The sequence below is a fragment of the Periophthalmus magnuspinnatus genome, chromosome 4 (assembly GCF_009829125.3).
Source record: "Periophthalmus magnuspinnatus isolate fPerMag1 chromosome 4, fPerMag1.2.pri, whole genome shotgun sequence".
Taxonomy (NCBI): domain Eukaryota; kingdom Metazoa; phylum Chordata; class Actinopteri; order Gobiiformes; family Gobiidae; genus Periophthalmus; species Periophthalmus magnuspinnatus.
In genome coordinates, this window is record NC_047129.1 from 6,668,266 (window position 1) to 6,686,794 (window position 18,529).

The 18,529-nt window shown below is 38.9% G+C and overlaps 1 protein-coding gene across 1 annotated transcript; it reads right to left on the reverse strand.

Annotated features, from left to right (window-relative positions):
* Positions 1 to 677: 677 nt before the first annotated feature.
* On the reverse strand, positions 678 to 17,138 carry kdr (kinase insert domain receptor (a type III receptor tyrosine kinase)). Its single transcript, XM_033965038.2, is given in 32 exon segments — positions 678 to 1,390; positions 1,469 to 1,554; positions 1,691 to 1,763; positions 2,143 to 2,270; positions 2,769 to 2,874; positions 3,128 to 3,227; positions 3,310 to 3,421; positions 3,497 to 3,619; positions 3,739 to 3,830; positions 3,908 to 4,070; positions 4,596 to 4,684; positions 4,780 to 4,893; positions 4,971 to 5,075; positions 5,238 to 5,261; positions 5,264 to 5,321; positions 5,323 to 5,373; positions 5,744 to 5,850; positions 6,371 to 6,502; positions 6,574 to 6,720; positions 7,164 to 7,508; positions 7,783 to 7,894; positions 7,996 to 8,116; positions 9,379 to 9,535; positions 9,739 to 9,905; positions 10,263 to 10,383; positions 12,318 to 12,501; positions 12,863 to 13,002; positions 13,374 to 13,542; positions 13,843 to 13,964; positions 14,698 to 14,900; positions 15,299 to 15,392; positions 16,908 to 17,138. Coding segments are annotated over 32 exon segments (4,026 nt in total). The 5' UTR covers positions 16,972 to 17,138; the 3' UTR covers positions 678 to 1,173.
* Positions 17,139 to 18,529: the final 1,391 nt, after the last annotated feature.

Here is an 18,529-nt window from a genome sequence, read left to right on the forward strand (position 1 = left end):
CCTTTTACAGCAGCCATTATGTAACTGTCAGATTAAAGATGTCTTGGCCTGGTTTATTATATGTCTAATAACGGGTCCCATCATTAATCAACCCACATGACTGTTGACACAAGATTAATATAACAAGTTTGTGGAGTGAATCTCTAACAAATAATGGTAAAGTTCAGCATTAGTTGATCATTAGTTATTCAACAGTTTTGTTTTGTTTTGGGTTTTTTAAAAACTTTTTTTAAAACAATAAATACATTAATTATGACCTAATCAAATTCTACAGTATGAATGCATATATGCTCCTCTTCCTCTATCCCTTCTGTAATCCCTGTGTTGTTTTCTCCCCGTTTAAATGCCTTTTGGGTACATTTTAAACTGACATGTGGTGTAAGCATTATTCAGAATTACTTTGCACATAAGCTGCATATGTTTTATTAAGATCCTGTGCCCATCTTTAGAGTATTGGTCCCTCGGCTGAACTGAAACGAGAACATCAGAATCTCCTCGAGGCTATTGTTGCAGTCAAACAAACAGAAAGTGAATAGCAAAGGCTGAAAATGTATTGTTTTGGAGTAACACAAGGAAATGAGCGCTATAACAAACACAAACTAAACTTATTAAATCTGTAAACAATGACAACAAAATGGGACATAATGATGGATGTTAAGAATATCACAGAAAGCTCCTTCTATACAGTATGTTATTTTATTTATAAAACTAGTTACATTTATTGACGTTTAGTAAATACACTTGTAAAATATACTATGTCTGAAACTGTACAGTTGTGATTTTAAAGACATATAGTTCATTATTATCTGCAAGCTCCAATCTGCACCAAGCGTCAACAAGAGAAACAAAGAATGAAAAGAGAAAAAAAAAAAAGATTTATCTAACATTTGCAGATGCCGTTTCCAGTGCGTCAGGATGTCGGTGGGCAGTGCTTGAGGAAGTGGGCGCTCCATAAACCTAACACTTTACTCTGTGTAAACATGATCACATTCCTCAGGCTGTCCAAAGAGCTTCAACCCGTCATCTTACCGTCATGAGTGGAAATGCTCTTAGATAATTATTCAAAAAACAACTGAAAAAGCGTAACATGGGATGTTTAAATTATCAGTGTGCAAATACCTCAAAGTGTGAAGTATAATGATCATACAGTATGTACAAGAGAGGGTTCAGAGGTCAGACAGGAGGGGTGCTGTAGCGGATTTCTGGGTGGTACTTCTCCATTGCCCTGGGGCGCGGGGGCTTCTTCATTTTGTGGTGTTTCAGGATGACCTCCTCATTGGCGTAGATGGGCATCTCAGCATCATCAGAGTGGTATCCTGACTGATATCCACTTGTTTGATTGGATGATTCAGAACCCAGCGATTCTTTACTCTTACAGCGCAGCAACTGACTGGAAATACAAAACAATTCAGGATTTAAAATTATGAATAATAAATCCTGTGATGATGTTGTTATATGTGGGGCAAACCTGAGATTAGGTGTGGTGCTGAGCTGAGGATCCAGACCTTTCACTTCTTCAGGTGAGAAGCCCAAGCTGCAGTCTAAATGTCCCTCCTGCAATTGGTAAAATGCATTTGAAAAAAAAAAAAAGGATTGTAGCATGTTTTATTCATCATCATTTTTGGTTATGTTTACAGTGTTTTGGTTTAGATTGCTAGTTTAAAGTAAGTACAAGGGGCTAAACACTGACCATGACACTGCTGTGCTCTACTGGGATGTCCTCGAACGTCTTGAGACTGTTCCTCTCGCTCTCCTGGGACACTCTGCGCACGTAGGACAGTCAAATCACAAGACAACAAACAAATTTAACTAAAACATCCACAAATTCTATGGTAGAATTTACGGTTTCTCTGTCATATTGTAGATTTGTTTACCTGGTTTATGATTGATATCTCTGCCATTACTAGGACTATTCATATGAAACTAAGTCTGGCACAAAGTTCAATATCTTCACTTTAAGCCATAATACTGATATGACAAGAGGAGCCAATCCCAAACAAATAATGACAAGGTGGGTCATAAGTTTGGATATTTCTTTAAAAACAGTGAATCTTCTATAGAGTTACATTGTCCTCTGCTGTGCCCTGTGGAATAGTGACATAATTAAATTCTAGCTGAAGGCAACCTGTACAAAACACTCACCCAATAGACAGAGGATGGTCGTAGTGCTGCGCAGCCAGTGTCTCTCCACTCTGAGCTGAACTGTACAGGCTCCTGGGGTCAGAGGTCACGAGACAACCCTCCGTCACTGGAATATAGTCTTTCCCATCCTGTAGTGACGCCACAGAAAACACCAAAACAGTGAATGAGAAATAAAGCAAGTTGCACTAAAACTAAACTAAAATCATGCATTACTGCCCTATATAGCATAATAATGGAGCTATTTGTTATGGGACAGCCAGTACTCAAAACTACAAGCCAATCCTGCCGACACACACATTTGATTTGTGACCATATGAACAATTGACACTGATGGTTAGTGTTGTGGAAGCCATAACATTAGTGCATTAAGTTAAATTATCTCACACTGTTTCCTGTGAAGTCAGTAACAATGTTACAGCTTGAACTGTTGCATAATAATGTCTTAAATTCTCCACAATGACTTGGCTGGACTCAATGGGTGTGAACATGTTTCTTTCAAGTGCAAGCTCTTACTGTCTACATGCAACAATAATGCAATGAGAGACAGAGATTGGCAGATTATGAGGGTTCTTGTTGTATATTATATTATATTTTTTATTATGTTTTAAGTGTTGATGTCGACCGACCTGTTGTGCACTGGCTTGAAGCAGATTTCCCAAATGCTCCACCAGCTCTGCAAATGTGGGCCGGTCTGTGGGGCAATCCAGCCAGCAGTCCAACATGGTTTGATATCTGCAAAAGTATATAAGTATATGCCAGTCAATATACTTTACATATAGCATAATGTAATTATCATGATTTCTATGGTGATGACAACTAATAAGTGAATAACATTTTACACCAGCTACGGATGAGAAGTCAGAATTTATGTAAAAATACTGTGTTGGTAGGAGTTTTTTTTATCCAAACTGTGAGCCAAGATTATGTTATTTGTGTTGGGTTGTACATGAGTAATATCTTGTCCAAAATTGTCTCTGTTTCTCACATTTCTGTTGTGGCATACTCTGGAGGTCTCATTCTTGTCCCCTCTTTAAGTCTTCTACAAAAAGATTCATCAATGCACACTCCAGGATACGGCGACGCTCCTGAAAGGCACAATACATTTGCCACTTAAAACTTTTATTCCATGTTGTTTATTGGTATGAAATTATTCCTCGATGGTCATACCCAACGAAAAGATCTCCCAAAGCAGAACCCCAAACGACCAGACATCACTCTGCGTGGTGTAAACACGGTCAAATATCGTCTCAGGGGCCATCCACTTCAGAGGTAGACGCGCCTGAAGATAAAGATGCACATTTTGTAGATTTTATAGCTGGAACTGATAATCCTGAGTTTATTTTTGTGTACTTACATCTCCCTTGCGAACATAGTCTGGGTCTTTGTAGACGTCACGAGCCAGGCCAAAGTCACAGATCTTCACCACATTGTTTTCAGAGAGCAGGATATTTCGGGCTGCTAGATCTCGATGGATGCACTACAGCACAAAGGCAACATTACAATAGTCATTATCACTGACAATGTAAAAAATAAGAATACATGCGTTTTCTGCAGCACTTCAAACTGTGATCGTGCTTAAAATGATGAGGCCAATACCTTTCGTGAGGACAAGAACTCCATGCCTTTGGCCACTTGGAAGCTATAGCTTATCAGGTCCTCCATGGTCAGGTGGTCATCATCTGAGCTCTCTGGTTACGTAAGACATTGTTGTTACGACTAATGAAGACGTCAGTTTCAGTAAAAATAAGTCGGGTTGCCTTCATACCCTCAGGAGAGTCCATGGTATTGTTTGAAGCCCTTTCTCCTGTAGTGGAGCACACTGCGGTCCCGGTGCAGATGTCCAACTGAGCGATCTTCCCCAAACCCAGGTCTCCTTCAGTCATGTCGTCATCTGAGCGGGCCCAACGACGGCTGTTTACACGCTTCCTCTGTGGATGTTTAGTTTATTTATTGAATGAGACAGGGACAATGCACAATATACATTAAACTTAACAGGAGAGATGCATTGTACCAGGGTGTAGCGCCACCTGTTGTGTGGAGAGTAAAATAAAGCTATTACTCACAGATGACAAATAATTACTCAGATCAAGTACTAAAGATCTGCTTGGGTTCACATATGATTAAGGATTTAAATTGAATGTAATAATGGTATTTCCAAATAACCAACCACAAACATTAGTACAAAAGCCAATCTGGAGTTTAGGTACAGAAAATGTTAAAGTTATTGGAATATTATCATCACAAAACGTATACACTCACAGTGGGAAGAGTAACTAAAATGTTTTTGCAGTAGTACTGTTATGTAAAATGCATTCTCATGTAAAATCTCATGTCATAAAATGGCTTCTAGGTATTCAAAAACTAAAATAAATGTAACTGATGTCCAACCAACTCCGTTTATGACAAGTTGTGGTTTAATTAATAGTTTATAATGAGGCTAACGCATCACTTACTTTATAGGGGCTGTACTCTCCTCTCTTACTCTTCAGATAACTAGAGAGGTTTCCATGTTTACAGTATTCCACAATCACCATCAGGGGTCCTGTACAACGGAATTATACAAACAAGATGAGTGACATTATACCTTCAAACGTCAATAGTTTCTTTGAACAACATAGTAGTTTGAGGATCACTCACCTCCAGGTTTAGTACAGGCCCCTAACAGGTTGACCACATTGAGATGGTGTCCAATATGAATGAGGATTTTCAGTTCAGACATCAGAGCTCTGTATTCGCTCGCAGTGGCGCCCTCTGTTGATGAAATAATCTATGTGTAAGTAGCAATAATACTTACTGTTGTGCACACAGTTTTTGAAAGAAACCCAAACCTTTGAGCATCTTCACTGCAACAGTCGTGCAGGTTGTTGCTTTTTCAATCCCAAAGGCAGCTGCTTCAACGACCTGGCCAAATGCTCCCCGTCCCAGTGGCTCCCCTGAAGAGAACACAGAGACAAAACCGATGAAGGGCAAGCAAAACAAATATATGTTCAATGAATACACACATTGTCAGCATCACACCATAGTTGAGAATAATTATAATAAATATGAGACAAGTCCTACTAAAACACGATTGAAATATTGTTGTACACTCTGACCTAGTTTGAGTCTGTCTCGAGGAACTCCCACTTGTTGGCATCATACGTGAGTCTTTCACATTGCTCATCCATGGGCATGTCCTCTTGCATCCAGGATCATAGAGAGATATCCTGTCTTCAGATCTCCACCAGTGGACTGAAACACAACAGATCAAATTATCCACATAAATAATAGCATAAGTCTAGTATAATGGGCATTAGTTCTGCATGATTTAATTATATTGAGAAATTATTGGAGTGTTTTGGTGTCCCTTCGTAGAAAGAGGCCCAGTTGTCTATTGGCTGTACGTGACTTCTGTGAGTATACTGCCCCATTGTTTCTGGTTCACAAAAGACTGGACATACTCAGAGCCAAACCAGTCACTTTCAATCAAGTCATTCGCCCATGCACAAAACATGAGGTTGTGTTTTAGCTGTTGTTTTTATTCATTATCAGCTTTTTTGTGTGTAAAACTGAAGGGAAAATCCAAGGAAGGAAAAGTGTGGCATGGGGCGGAAATGCTTACTCGTTTTCTGCCACGAATGACAAAGGCGATGAGTAACCAAAAAAACATGGCGATGACCACAGAACCAATGGGAACGATCAGCTCTACGTTGGTCTTCTCTTCCACACCTGAAACATTAACACAATATAGCAAAATGTATTGAGTAATGACTTTGAGCAATGACTTTATACGTTCAGCTGGGGGCTCTCACAAAATCTCACAAAAGACTAGTTTACATTAGCACTGTTATCCTTTAGCATGCTTGTCTGGCAGTTGATTGTGCTCGCGAGACCAGTGTCACGTAGCCCTGTTTGTAGTGTGTTTGTTTGGGAATGTGGATGAGACGGAGATTTGAGTCCTCCCTGGAGGATGTCCACTAAAACTGAGAAAACTTCCTTGTCCCAAACGGAAACAATGTTATTTTTATACAGTTTGATATAAAAAAATAAAAAATACTATGTGCAGTTATTTATAAATACACCAATCAAAAATTTGGCAAAATGTATTTTTAGCTTAACAATGCGTTATTTCAGTATTTATCACAATATAAAATCATACTATTCTTAAACTACTCCCTATTATACAAGCCTTATTCAACAGTTTGTTCAATTTAGGAAAGTATTTTATAGTCATTTCAACTTGACAAACCTTCTGTACTAAGAAATGCTTGTGCGATGTCACACCCTCTGCTGTTACAGGTAGTGCAGGTATACAGACCACTGTCCTCTTTTTTTACACGCTGGATTGTCAGAATATTGTTGTCCTGGCTCAGAATGACACCTAAAAAACACACATTAATAAATGGTGGTGGTGGCTGTTCATACTGAAATTGATCATGAGCTGGTCCTTACCGGATCCCTCTGCTACAGTGTGGTTTGTTCTTGTCCAAATCACAGTGGGCTTTGGGGTCCCAGCAGTGTCACAGATAAACGTCACTGTGGTACTCATGTTCACCCTCTGGTCAGTCAGGTTATTGAGGATCCTTGCAGGCTCAAGACCTATATTTCAAGTATATTTCAAACATAAACCATCACAATCATGTGCATTTCTGTTTTATGCACCACAAATTGTATTAATATATAGTGGACAAGTTTTAAAAAAATATATACTGAAAGGTGCAATATACCAAATGTGATTACGAAATGTGTTTTGTTGGCATATCCCTGATTTGTATTTACATATTTCTTGCGTCTTAAAATTTTTCACTCTGCTGTTGTAAAAAGTTGATGGATACCATCTTACCTGGCAACACACCAAACACATAACATTTGCTGTTGGGAAACGTTTTATAACTAACTCTGCTTGCTTTGCTGGTCTTAGACTTAATGGAACAGAATCAGGTGCGAAGAGAGTTCAACAGACAGAAGCCAGAGACAATTGTTCTAATGTAGAGATAAATATACAGTAAGTGGCAGTGCTCCTTGTTGAAATGTGCTGATACCTTTGAGCGTGATGCGTCGGAGCAGGCATGTCTTCTCCCCAGTCTTGTTGTTTTGCACCTGACAGGCGTAGACCCCCTGGTCCTGAGCAGAGGCCTGTGGCAGGAGGAGCTCCAGGCTCATGTTACTGTCCCGACTGTGAGACAGGACAGTGTGAGAGAGGGCCGTCTGGTGTAGGACCAGAGAGCGACAGGGCAGTGCTGAGGCCACCGGGTCTGAGTCTGAAATGTTGTGCACCCTGAACCAGGCCAAGTTCCCATAGATGAGTCTGTCAGCTTTACAACGCAGCAGCACATCATCCTCCTCTAAGAGCTCGTCGGGAGGAGAAACAGTCAACTCAAGACCACCTGAAGATATACACAATAATAATGCAATAACGGATTAATAGTAATGCTATAGTCTGGTATACATAGTGCTTTTTCAGGGGATAAAAGTGGACTTACAATTTCATATATTAAAATTCACTCCTCAAAACTACTTCTGTTACTAATAGCTGCATCACCATATTCATAGACAATAGTATGTCTACAATATATTAAAACTGTGACCACTGACCAAAGTATTAAAAATGGTAGAGGAAGTAAAGAGATGAATGATAATGCAGCAAAACAATACTCTTACGTGTCACGTGAAAGAAGATGATGCGTGAATCTTCCCCTGCTTTGTTTGCAACCACACATCTGTATAGAGCATGCTCCACTGCATTCTTTATCTTCAGAGAGCTCATTATTTTCTACGGGGAACAACATGATTATGTCAATTATTAATGATTTCATTCATACACTATTTCCCAGGTATGAAAAATAGTTGGATTTTATTCAGAGAGGATTGTACCTTATTGGCAGGGTCGGTGTTGCTGGAAATTTGGTCTATTTTGTTGTATCCAGTGTTGTTTTTGATGTCTCTCCAGTTAGTACAGGACTTCAGCTTGGCTCCAGTCTTCATCAGCCCTGAACTGCACACAAAATATGGCATATGTGTTAATATACACTTTCTTCTAAATTGTGCACAAGTATAGCTATAATGTACTTGGCCTTGGCTGTAGAGAAATTTGCATATATTCTATTATAAGATATTGAGATTTGAGGTTGAGGTTTGGTCACAACTGCCTAAGATGGAGGATTGTTCTACTGTGAATTGGTTTTTTGTTTAGTTGATAAGGGAAACTTGAATACCCAGAGAAAACCCACAGTCACAGGGAAAACATGCAAACTCCACACAGTTATGTGGTATCACGCTTGGGAAGCTAATCAGTCATGTGCACCCTGTGTCCAAAGTATCATCCCACTATTTAAAAAAAAAACCCTCAGATTTACAAGAAAAGGCTATTTTTCAGCAGGGCCACGTAACAACAGGAAATATACTGGAGGACAGAGGAAGTCCTCGGATGTGCAGGGAGAAGATAAGGATCCCAGCCCTGGTCTTCAGTCTCTCTTGTCCAAATATGTGTCAACATTTCTACAACTTTGTCTGCATTGTGTAAATTTCAGCGCCGTGTTGTGAAATGACTTGGCCGTTGTATTGGACGATCTCAAAAAACTTTATATTTTCTGAACTTTACTCACTACTAAGCAAACAAATACATTTTTGTAGATTTTGTTGGCAGTGTTTGCAAATCCTACAGTTACTCAAATCCTCAGTCCTGCTCCAAACTGTCTTGTATAATGCTCTTGAGAGTGCAAAACATATGATACTCCGATAATTATATAATTCAGGCGTATATTTAAAAAGTGCCACAGGCATTGATAATATTTACAGTCCAAAGGTTTGAGCCATTGATTTGTTTTTATTGCACCCAAATGTTAAGACACAGCTCTTCTTTTAGTGTGTTAACTAAATGCTTCTAGTTTAGTCATTTAACCTTTTGACAATGTTATTTTCCTACATTAAAAATACATTGAATACATAATGTTTCTAAAAACTAACTTTCTGTGATGAATGAGCTACATCCGCTGATCTGAATCTATCCATTGTGATCTCCTAGATTGTTTTGGTCAACATCACGAAAGCAGTTGTTTCTTTCCCAAGTCAACAAGCTATTGACAGTAAATAACAAGGACAAATGTTCTTATGAAACGCCACATAAATTAGGCGTGGATTGTTTGCTTTGTCATCTTTTGTCACTGACAACATAAAACCATTCAAATATACTGTTGTAACTGATTGTTGGAAATGTTTAATAAAATATGAATGCTTGTGTCATTAAGATTGACTCACGAGAATGCGCCTGGGCAGTCCTCCTGGGGCATCCACTGCCACTGGATCTGAGCTGGAGTCGGGACACCACGGACCGTGCACCACAGAGTGGGACTGCTGCCAAATGGGTAAAGGTCAGTGTCCATGGCAACCTCCTTCTCTATGATGTGAGGAGGCACTGTGGAAGAAAATATCAATGTCATGTTAAAAAGGCCACTTGGAGGGTTAAAACTAGTCACCAGTACAAACAATATAGTTGGAGAATTACTTCAGAAATTAAGAATGTGGGGGGTAGGGTTAAGACAGACTTTCTGAGCTGTGTATCCATAACAAATATATAACAAAAGTTTAAAACAAATCACATTAATTCCCACTGTGTACCATTGACCATGAGCTGAAAGGCCCGCCTCTGTTCTTCTTTACTGATCTTATTGGTCAGGATCATGGTGTAATTCCCAGCATCCATCTCTTTGACTTCACGGATGACCAAGGCATCACTCTTCTGTCTGATCCTGTAGTCCTCTTTCAAAGGGACTCCATTTTTTAACCTACACAAAGATACACAAACGTCATTGTACTGTATTGATATGATATTTTCTGTTTAGCTCAGAGTTGACTCTGTCTGTTGTTCTTGTGTTTATGTGTTATTAATGTAGCTGTTTTTGCATGTGACACTTGCTATACGGGCAAGTTGATGTAAAGGTTTCTGTTGGTCAGTTACTGGTCTGTTTTGGAGACTGGCTCTAGTGCGTTGAGACTGCTGTTTTAGTAGTAGTAGTAAGTAGCTCTTGTGTTCAGAAAATAAACAACCAGAAGAAATTTGGTGTGTTTTCTTACACCACAATGCTACAATATAAACTACTGTATGTAAATAAGTACATTGTTTTAATCCAACTTCTTCCTACCATTTAAAGTTGGGTTCAGGATAGGCAGTGTATCTGACTGGGATAACGATGGGTGTCTTGTCACCAACGTTCACCTCCCAAACACTTGTCCATGGCCCCTTCATTTCAATAAAAGGTTTCTCTGCAAATACAATGATTTCAACAGCTGACATGAATCAAAATACTGCACAAAAAGTATGCAATATGTAAATCTTAGCAACTGTTCCTATCTCACAATTAGGTTTAGGTCTTGGTCTGGAATGCAAACTTCAACACAGATACCGTAAATTTCGGACTACAGAGCGCACCTGATTAAAAGCCGCACCAGCTAAATTTGAAGAGAAAATCAATTTTGTACATATATAAGCCGCACCTGAATAAAAGCCGCAGGTTTTCATATTGTAACATGAGATATTTACACAGAAAGACGGTGCACTGACACGCTTTTTTTTAAACTGTGCCTGAAAATTGGAACCAACACGACAACAACACGGGATGAACACATCTGCAGGTTTAGAAAATAAAACTGCACCAAAACGGAAAATCTGCTTTTATTTCCTCTGAAAACTTTTGTCGTCTTTTACATTGACCAAGTTGGATTCATTGATGTCGAGCTTACGTGCAGTGGCTCTATTTCAGGAGTCTGCACCCGCGGCTCCGGAGCCGTATGCGCCTCTTTCAGCCTCATACTGCGGCTCTGCGTGGCTGAAGTGTATTTTATTTGTGTTAGTTCTTTTTTGTTGTAGTTTAAATTGGAAGATTATTATGATCTTAAAATAAAATTATATTTTCTTATTTTTCGTTGCTCAAAATAAGCGTCACACTCGCGGAACAATGTTCAAAACAAACACCGCTCACGTCTCACGTCTCACAGACACAGACACAGACACAGCTCACAGTCCTGCGTAAAGAGCCCTGATTTTCAGACGCTGTGCGCACAGGGGTCAGGAGCAACTTTGGCCCGTCCCTAATGACGCACTAATAAGCTCGTCCATAGATGTATCATGAAAATCCTGCTGGAAATCGCCACAGAAATCTATTTGATGTAGTAGCAAGTTTATTATCTGCTCTTGTCTCCGCGGTGACGTATCACGTATAACACATCAGACACGACGCACAAAAGTAGAGCCACAAGCAAGTGAAAATGAGCCAAAACAAAAGTCTTTGGAGAGCTTTTAACAAAGGGGAAAAGGACAACTGAGGAGCCAGAAGAGGAGACTACACCTCCAAGAAAAAGAAAGATAAATTTAACAGACAATGCCTACTTAAAACCTGGGTTTGTCGCTGCAGGTGACTCACGCGCACAGTCCGCTCTGCGTAACATACGGGAAAAGCAAATAAGGCAATGAAACCTTCAAAACTGCTTTGGCATATGGAGAATAAGCACCTGGGATTAAACGATACGCCTTTAGAGTTTTTGAAAGAAACTGCGGAGCAGAGTAGACATAATCACATAATCAGCGCAGGGCTCCCTCTGATGCAGCGGTTTGGTGAGTTGTATTTTTTTAATGCACTTAAGTTGTTTTTGCCATATTTATCTGCCACGTGTAGAAGGCTTGTCCGTGAAAATAAAACCCAGGGGCCGTTATCCAGTAAAAAATCCATAAATAAGCCGCACTGCTGTACAAGCCGCAGGGTTCAAAGCGTGGAAAAAAAGTAGCGGCTTATAATCCGAAATTTACGGTAAATCTATTTTGCAGAATGGGTGACCTCAATGTGTGCACATCGGTCTTCATGGGAAAATGGAGACTATCAAAGGGGAACAAGTTTCAAACATACTTCAAACTTCAGCTATATGGTGTGGAGGTGTGGAAATTCAATAAGCATTTCCACACCTCCATTGATATGATCACCATTTCAAGTATTAAGTTAGCAATCATTTCAGAAATATCACAAAATAGTCATTAAGTATATTCCATTCATCGGACATGCAGAATTGCTGTAGATGCAATTCTCCCCATCACGATCCTGTCAATCACCTTCTCTTCAGTGTAAGCATTTCTACCTGCTGTGTTTAAAGTACTTTTTTTCTTCTCAAGTTCCTCCAGGTGGAATAAGCTAAGCTCTACTTCATACCATAGACTTTGAGTATAGCCGTAGCGCTCTTCTCCATGAGGCCGCTAGAGGCAGAGCAGGTGTACTCTCCGCTGTGCTCCACGCTCACGTTCTCCACAGTCAGAGTGTTCGACAGCTCCAACGAGTTCCACAGCTTCTTCTTATGGGGAGTAGTGTGGATGACTTTGGATGTGTTTTCAGATGTCTGGCAGGAAAAGTATATAAAATATAAAATAAAACATTTATATATAAAAAAAAAAAACCTCTTTATTCACGCAGATGACAGACTGATAGAGATGTGGCAGCCATTTTGTGTCACTGGCTTTGCTCTCTTTTTCATTGTTGATGAGAAATAATCAAGCAAATCAATGTAAAATCATAAAAAAAACAAAAAACACTTTTCACTATATTTAAACTAACATTCTTCAATAATTCCATTCTAATGTGTTACCAACATATATATCTACTCAACCATTCACTTTCAAATAAGCAACACATCAAATACAGAGAAGATTCTAATAAGTAAGTAGTATAAGATCAATAGGCAAAATCATATAGGTTCAGACCAGAGCGTGTCCGGAGTGGGTCCAGTTGAACTCGATGCCCACGTTGAGCTCGGTGCTGGCAGAGCAGTTGAGGACCAGACGCTCCCCCACAGAGAGCCGGACCTGGGTCGGGCTCAGGGTCAGATTATAGATCTTATATCCTGAGGAAACCAGAGGGAGGAGACCACAGTCAGACCACCAGCCATTGTTCCACACTACTCACTACTTCTACTATAGCTTCAGAATGCCAAGTCAAGTTACTAAAATATTAGTAGTAATACTTTGAATGTATTGCTGAATAAATATGTCTGTTGCTGAGTACAACAAGCTGAATAATATTGTTTTTGAAGTAACAGTACATAAGAGTTCACATCTTTCACCTCTGATATAAAAAGCCAATAAGCCAACTCATCTTTACTTGAACGGTCTATTCTGTGGAGTCTGGATTTTGTGGTAAACTATAGAACTGCAGTGAAAGTATATCACTAATCCAAAAGTCTACAGTGGTGTAAATAACGCAACTTGAACTTACCAACAACTGCTACGATGTACAAAGGAGACTTGAAGGTCTCGTTGCCGAGGCGCGTTTGGCAGAAGACGACACCAGAGTAGCTGACGAGATGACTGGGAACAGTGAAGCCCTTCTGGGAATCCCACAGTGAGTCTTTGCCATCCGGGTAAAGCTCCTTATTTGGATACTTCTAACACAAAAAAAGTGAATATATTTTGAACATAGAAATGGTGATGCTTAGTGATCTCTAGCATGAGTTGTTCATTTTTTATTAACAATTTCTCTTGTTGGGATTAGAAAATATTAAAGACCTAATTATGTTTCCTTGGGTTTGATTTTCAGGAGTCTAGTTGTAAAATTATCTTCTATTTGCCATAAAAATTACAACACGTGAATAACTAAATTACATCTAATTGCACAGCAACTTTGTTAATACCATAGTAATAGATTAGAGACTGTGAGTCTGAAAAAAGAGACAGTTTTTGCTTACAGTATGAAGTGTAACGTTGAGATTCTCCACTGAGCCTCTGCAGGGGATGACCACTTTCACTCCTTCACGTATAAACACCACCTCGTAGTCTTTTTCCGAGGGCACAAACGGTGTCTTGTAATCTGTAACACACATCACAAACACACAGTGAAAACAGGTAACACAGTACAATGAGCCAATGAAAAGTGTACTAGCCCAGGCCACTGTGCCAGCCTCAATTTTGTAAGACTGATTCCAGGCCTGATAGTTTGTTGAATGTCTTTTCTCACTTTTCCCATTTTACACAGATTAATCTGATTTAAATGATTGGTTTTGTGGCTATTGATAAAGCCTTTGTACCAAAGTATCTTAATATTTGATGCCAAAGTGAAGCTTGTTTACAAATCAAGTTAAAAATATATTTGGAGCTCCACAGTGGCTGCTCGCTCTGGTTCTCTAAATACATTTTCCATTCATTCTGGAAGCACATTTTCCATTCATTTTTCCCACAGTCTTTTCAAAAAGTTAAAATATTTCAAAAAGCACATTTAAAACACAATCCAGTAAAATGCTTTAGTAACTTAGAGATTTATACGGTTTCAGAAACAGATTTTAAATAAAATGATTGGTCTTGTGGTCTTTTGTTTCCACATGCTGATTAACCCTGAGCAAGATTTCAAATTATTAATCTACATTTTTTACAGAAAGTCTATGGGAAAAAATGAAATTTACTTCCAGAACCTGAGGGTGAGCGGTCACTGTTGAGCTCCACAGGGCTGCTGGATGATTGGATCATAAGAATTACACATTAAGTACTTGCATTGGAACAAAGATATTTGAGCTGATGTCGTAAATGCAGAGTACATTTCAGCTCACCATGTACAAAAACATAGACAGAAGCAGATGTCTTTCCCTCCTCAACCTTCATGTCCTTGTAGGAGCATTGGTACGAGCCTGTTTCATTCACTGTGGCATTTGTGATGAGCACAGAGGAGCAGAAGAGGCCTGACCCACTGCAGTCACTGATGGAAAACCGGCTGGCAATGGTAGGTATGCCCCATTTTATGTACTGACGGCCCCTGAACACAACATGAAAAATTGCAAAAAGTCATATGATTATGGTTATTGAGTGAATCCCAAACTATACTGAGATATTCATTTGTCAAAATCATCCAATACAAACTAAAATCAGAGCAAAAGGAAAACATTGCATGACTTGTAAAACTAAAATCTGTGCCATCATCAGGAGCTTCAAGCCTAGTCAAAAACATTGCTACTATATGGTCAATTTATACATTATAGTTGTGAAATAATACAGTTCAGATAGTTTTCAAATCAAAACTTTATTTTTGCTTTTTTGTGATGTGTTACTCTGATAAGGACCAAGCTTTTATTTATCATAAAATCTGATTGCTATGTTTTGTGATTTTACAATTTCTCTATATATTTGCAGGAAAGTAACAGGTTCAGTAAATACCTGCAGATGAGCTCCAGAGTGTCTGTCTTATTTATTCTGTGGATGCCATAGATGTTCAAAGTTGGTGGATCAGGCATAAACCGAAGATCAAGAGCTGGAACAACAAACAACAAAGTGAAAGGAAGTATATGTCTAAAACAAGGACCTTTACATGAAGTCCCATAGATATTTTAGAAGTATTAAAACCCGACTGGCTTTGTATTGATATTTTAATTGTTCTCTGATTATGTACTATTGTCTTGATAGAAAAGTCCCAATCAAACTCCTAAGTGTTATAAATATCTATACAGTGCATAAAATTTGATTGATAGCCTGAAATCGACGTAAAGTCAAACGGTCAAAACAAAACCAATTAGATTAGACATGGGGCTGAGTGCTTTTGTTTTGTACTAGCACCATTTTTCCAACAGTGCAGAAAATGGCGGACTTGTGTCAAAACAGGAAGCCGGGGCAGATAGGCCTCGGTCTGGACTCAATAGCCCAGGACTGTGTGGCCTTAGGTGGGGTTCCTGTTTCCACCTCCTCCCCAAGAGGCCCGAAATATTGTACAGACAGCCAAACAAATCACACTGACCTCAACTATTATAAAATCACAACTAGTTATATCCAAAGGCAATTTAAACTAATTGTGAAATCCACTTTGGATTTAAATTTGAAAGGTCAATTCGTGCCATATTTAATAATGCCAAAGCAAATGCATACCCTTTGAAATCTTTATAAACAATTTGAAAGAACAATTTGATATAGCCCATATTGAATAATAGAAATGATTAGATTCAACATTTGTGAATTATCTTCTGTATGTTTCTTATGAGAACACAGTTTTCTTTGTAGACTCTGCACACCTGACTGGGCAACAGGTGGGTTGGAGAAGAAGCACTTAGCTGGAAGTGTTTTTAAGAAGACTCCCACACACTGTCTCACTCTTGGTTCAATTTTATTAGTAATGATTCAGTCCCTCTGACCTTCCTCAGGTACTTAAGGAAGGTCAGAGGAATCCAAACATTGTTATTAGTATTTTTATTTGTAATAACGAATAGTAACTAATAAAAGTAATTTTATAACTAATTTTAAACTATTAAAAGTGAACTAAGAGTGAGACAGAGTGCAGGAGTCTTCTTAAAAACTTTATGAGAATACAATGAAATCAGCAGAGTTACCCTGAGCAGGAAGTGTGACATAATCACATTCTATAATCTGAAAATAAGTGCACTGTCCCAGAGCCAGTATTGCTCATGTAAAGCAGGATATAAATTAGGATCAAACCACTCTGGCCGTCAATTAGCTTCAGAGGCCAAATTCAATTAAAGATGCATTATGTAGCTTTTCTAGAGGGGGTGAGCCACCTGCTTGTGTCTAGGCTTGCCTCTTCACAGATGTGGCCTGTAAATTGTCCTAGTGGCATTGTGTGATTGTCGTCAATAGACAGATAATGCCACAGTCTCTCTACCCAAAACCTACACCAGAAAAGTTACAAAGGTCCACTGATTTTAAGTTGACGGGATAATAATTAAACACTTGTAAATTAGCCTAAACATTTCCATCTGAAGACAGAGTGTACAAGTGTAATTATGGAACGGTTTTAAAGCCTAAACTTGAATTTTCTTACCTGAGACGTAGCTCGTTTGTGCAATAATTCCAAGCAGCAGACAAATGAACTTTGCTAAACCCATTATCCAACAATGGGAACCACAAAAAACATTCAAAGCGCTGATGTGGTTATCAAAGATGCAGGTTCTTAAGCAACTCCATTTACCGCAGTTGTGTTGTGTTTTTTATTAATTATGACAATAATGTTGATAAATTGGTAGCAGTCCAAATGAGGTCCTTCGTGTCCAGTGTCCGGTGATGAGTGTGCACTGTCCCATCCTGCTGAGAGGACCACAGTGCGCAGCGGAGGAGGGGCCAGGCCTGGGGTGGACTAAACCTGCCAACTCAGACATCAACATGAGCACAACCTTTTAGTTAGTACTGTGGTTAAATTATGTTATTTTTTTTCTATATGGAAATAGGACTATCCAGTGAAGGAGGAGGGCCAGGCCTGGTACATATAAGCTACTTTTTATAAGTTTTTAGTAGGCCTATAAATATTGTATGATTCCTTAATTAGACTAATTATGAGCAGCCTTATTTATGGTGCACTCTATACAGGGTAGATTATTTTTGTACATTTGTTAAGTCCAGTGGTATGTCAAAAACTATACATTTCTACAGTGGATTGTTTAGTAAGAGAAAGATTGAGCTTCCTGATTTTTCTTTATCCTGGTTCTCTGATAGCTTAAAGGAGAGGAACTGGGCACACCTGCAGGTAGAATATTTTGCTTCTCCAAACAGCTCCTACTCAATGGAAAACACAAATTTATTTTATTAACTTCATGTGAAGTGAATGATAAACTTCTATATCTATCAAATTCTGTTGAACAAGAGCAATGAAGGTTTTGATGATGTCTGGGTTGGGTTTTGGGACATTGGGTGGAACAGTAAATTTATGCCCACATGTTTCCTGACCTGGTCACTTCTGCAGGGATTCACTGTCTGACATCTGTCATATCAACACTTCCTGGAGGGCACTGAGCATGGAAATGAATGATATTCCTCTTTTTTTTCAATGTTTGGTTTCCATAGTACCCAGTGAGTACTCCTTGATGTAGGGTTTGCCAGTAGTTGTCCAGTTTTGGTAGTATTTTGTCCAGTTGACAGATTTTACTTTTGGCTTTTACTACTCCTGGATGTGTTATGATCTGATGCCATTTCCAAAATGTGCAGTGATGAAACTACAGTCTAAACAAAACAATTCAAAGTAGGATTCTTTTAGTTATATATTTTGCAATGGAACACAAATATGACCTAGTCAGCTTCATGCAGTGATCATTGAATTACTGAGTCACACACTTAGTGCCATTTCAATTTTATCCAAATTCAAAGCCTGTTTGGGAGTTGTTTAGCCAAGTATCACTAATGATGATTTGAAAACAATAAAAAGTTGGATAAGACAGACAAAAATGCAAAATGTTTCTATTAGTAAGAGGGCCTGCTGGTTTTGTGTTTCTACTTTGGTTTGAGGTTTTCAAAGGTCCCTGTCTCACAATTAAACACATGAAGAATGCCTCCAGACCATTGTCCATTCAGTGAGACCTCTTTTAAAAACAGTGCCAGGGTTCGGAAACGGACTGTACTCATTCACATCACACTTTTAATTTCAAAGCAGTAAAGTGGGTTTTGGCGAGTGAA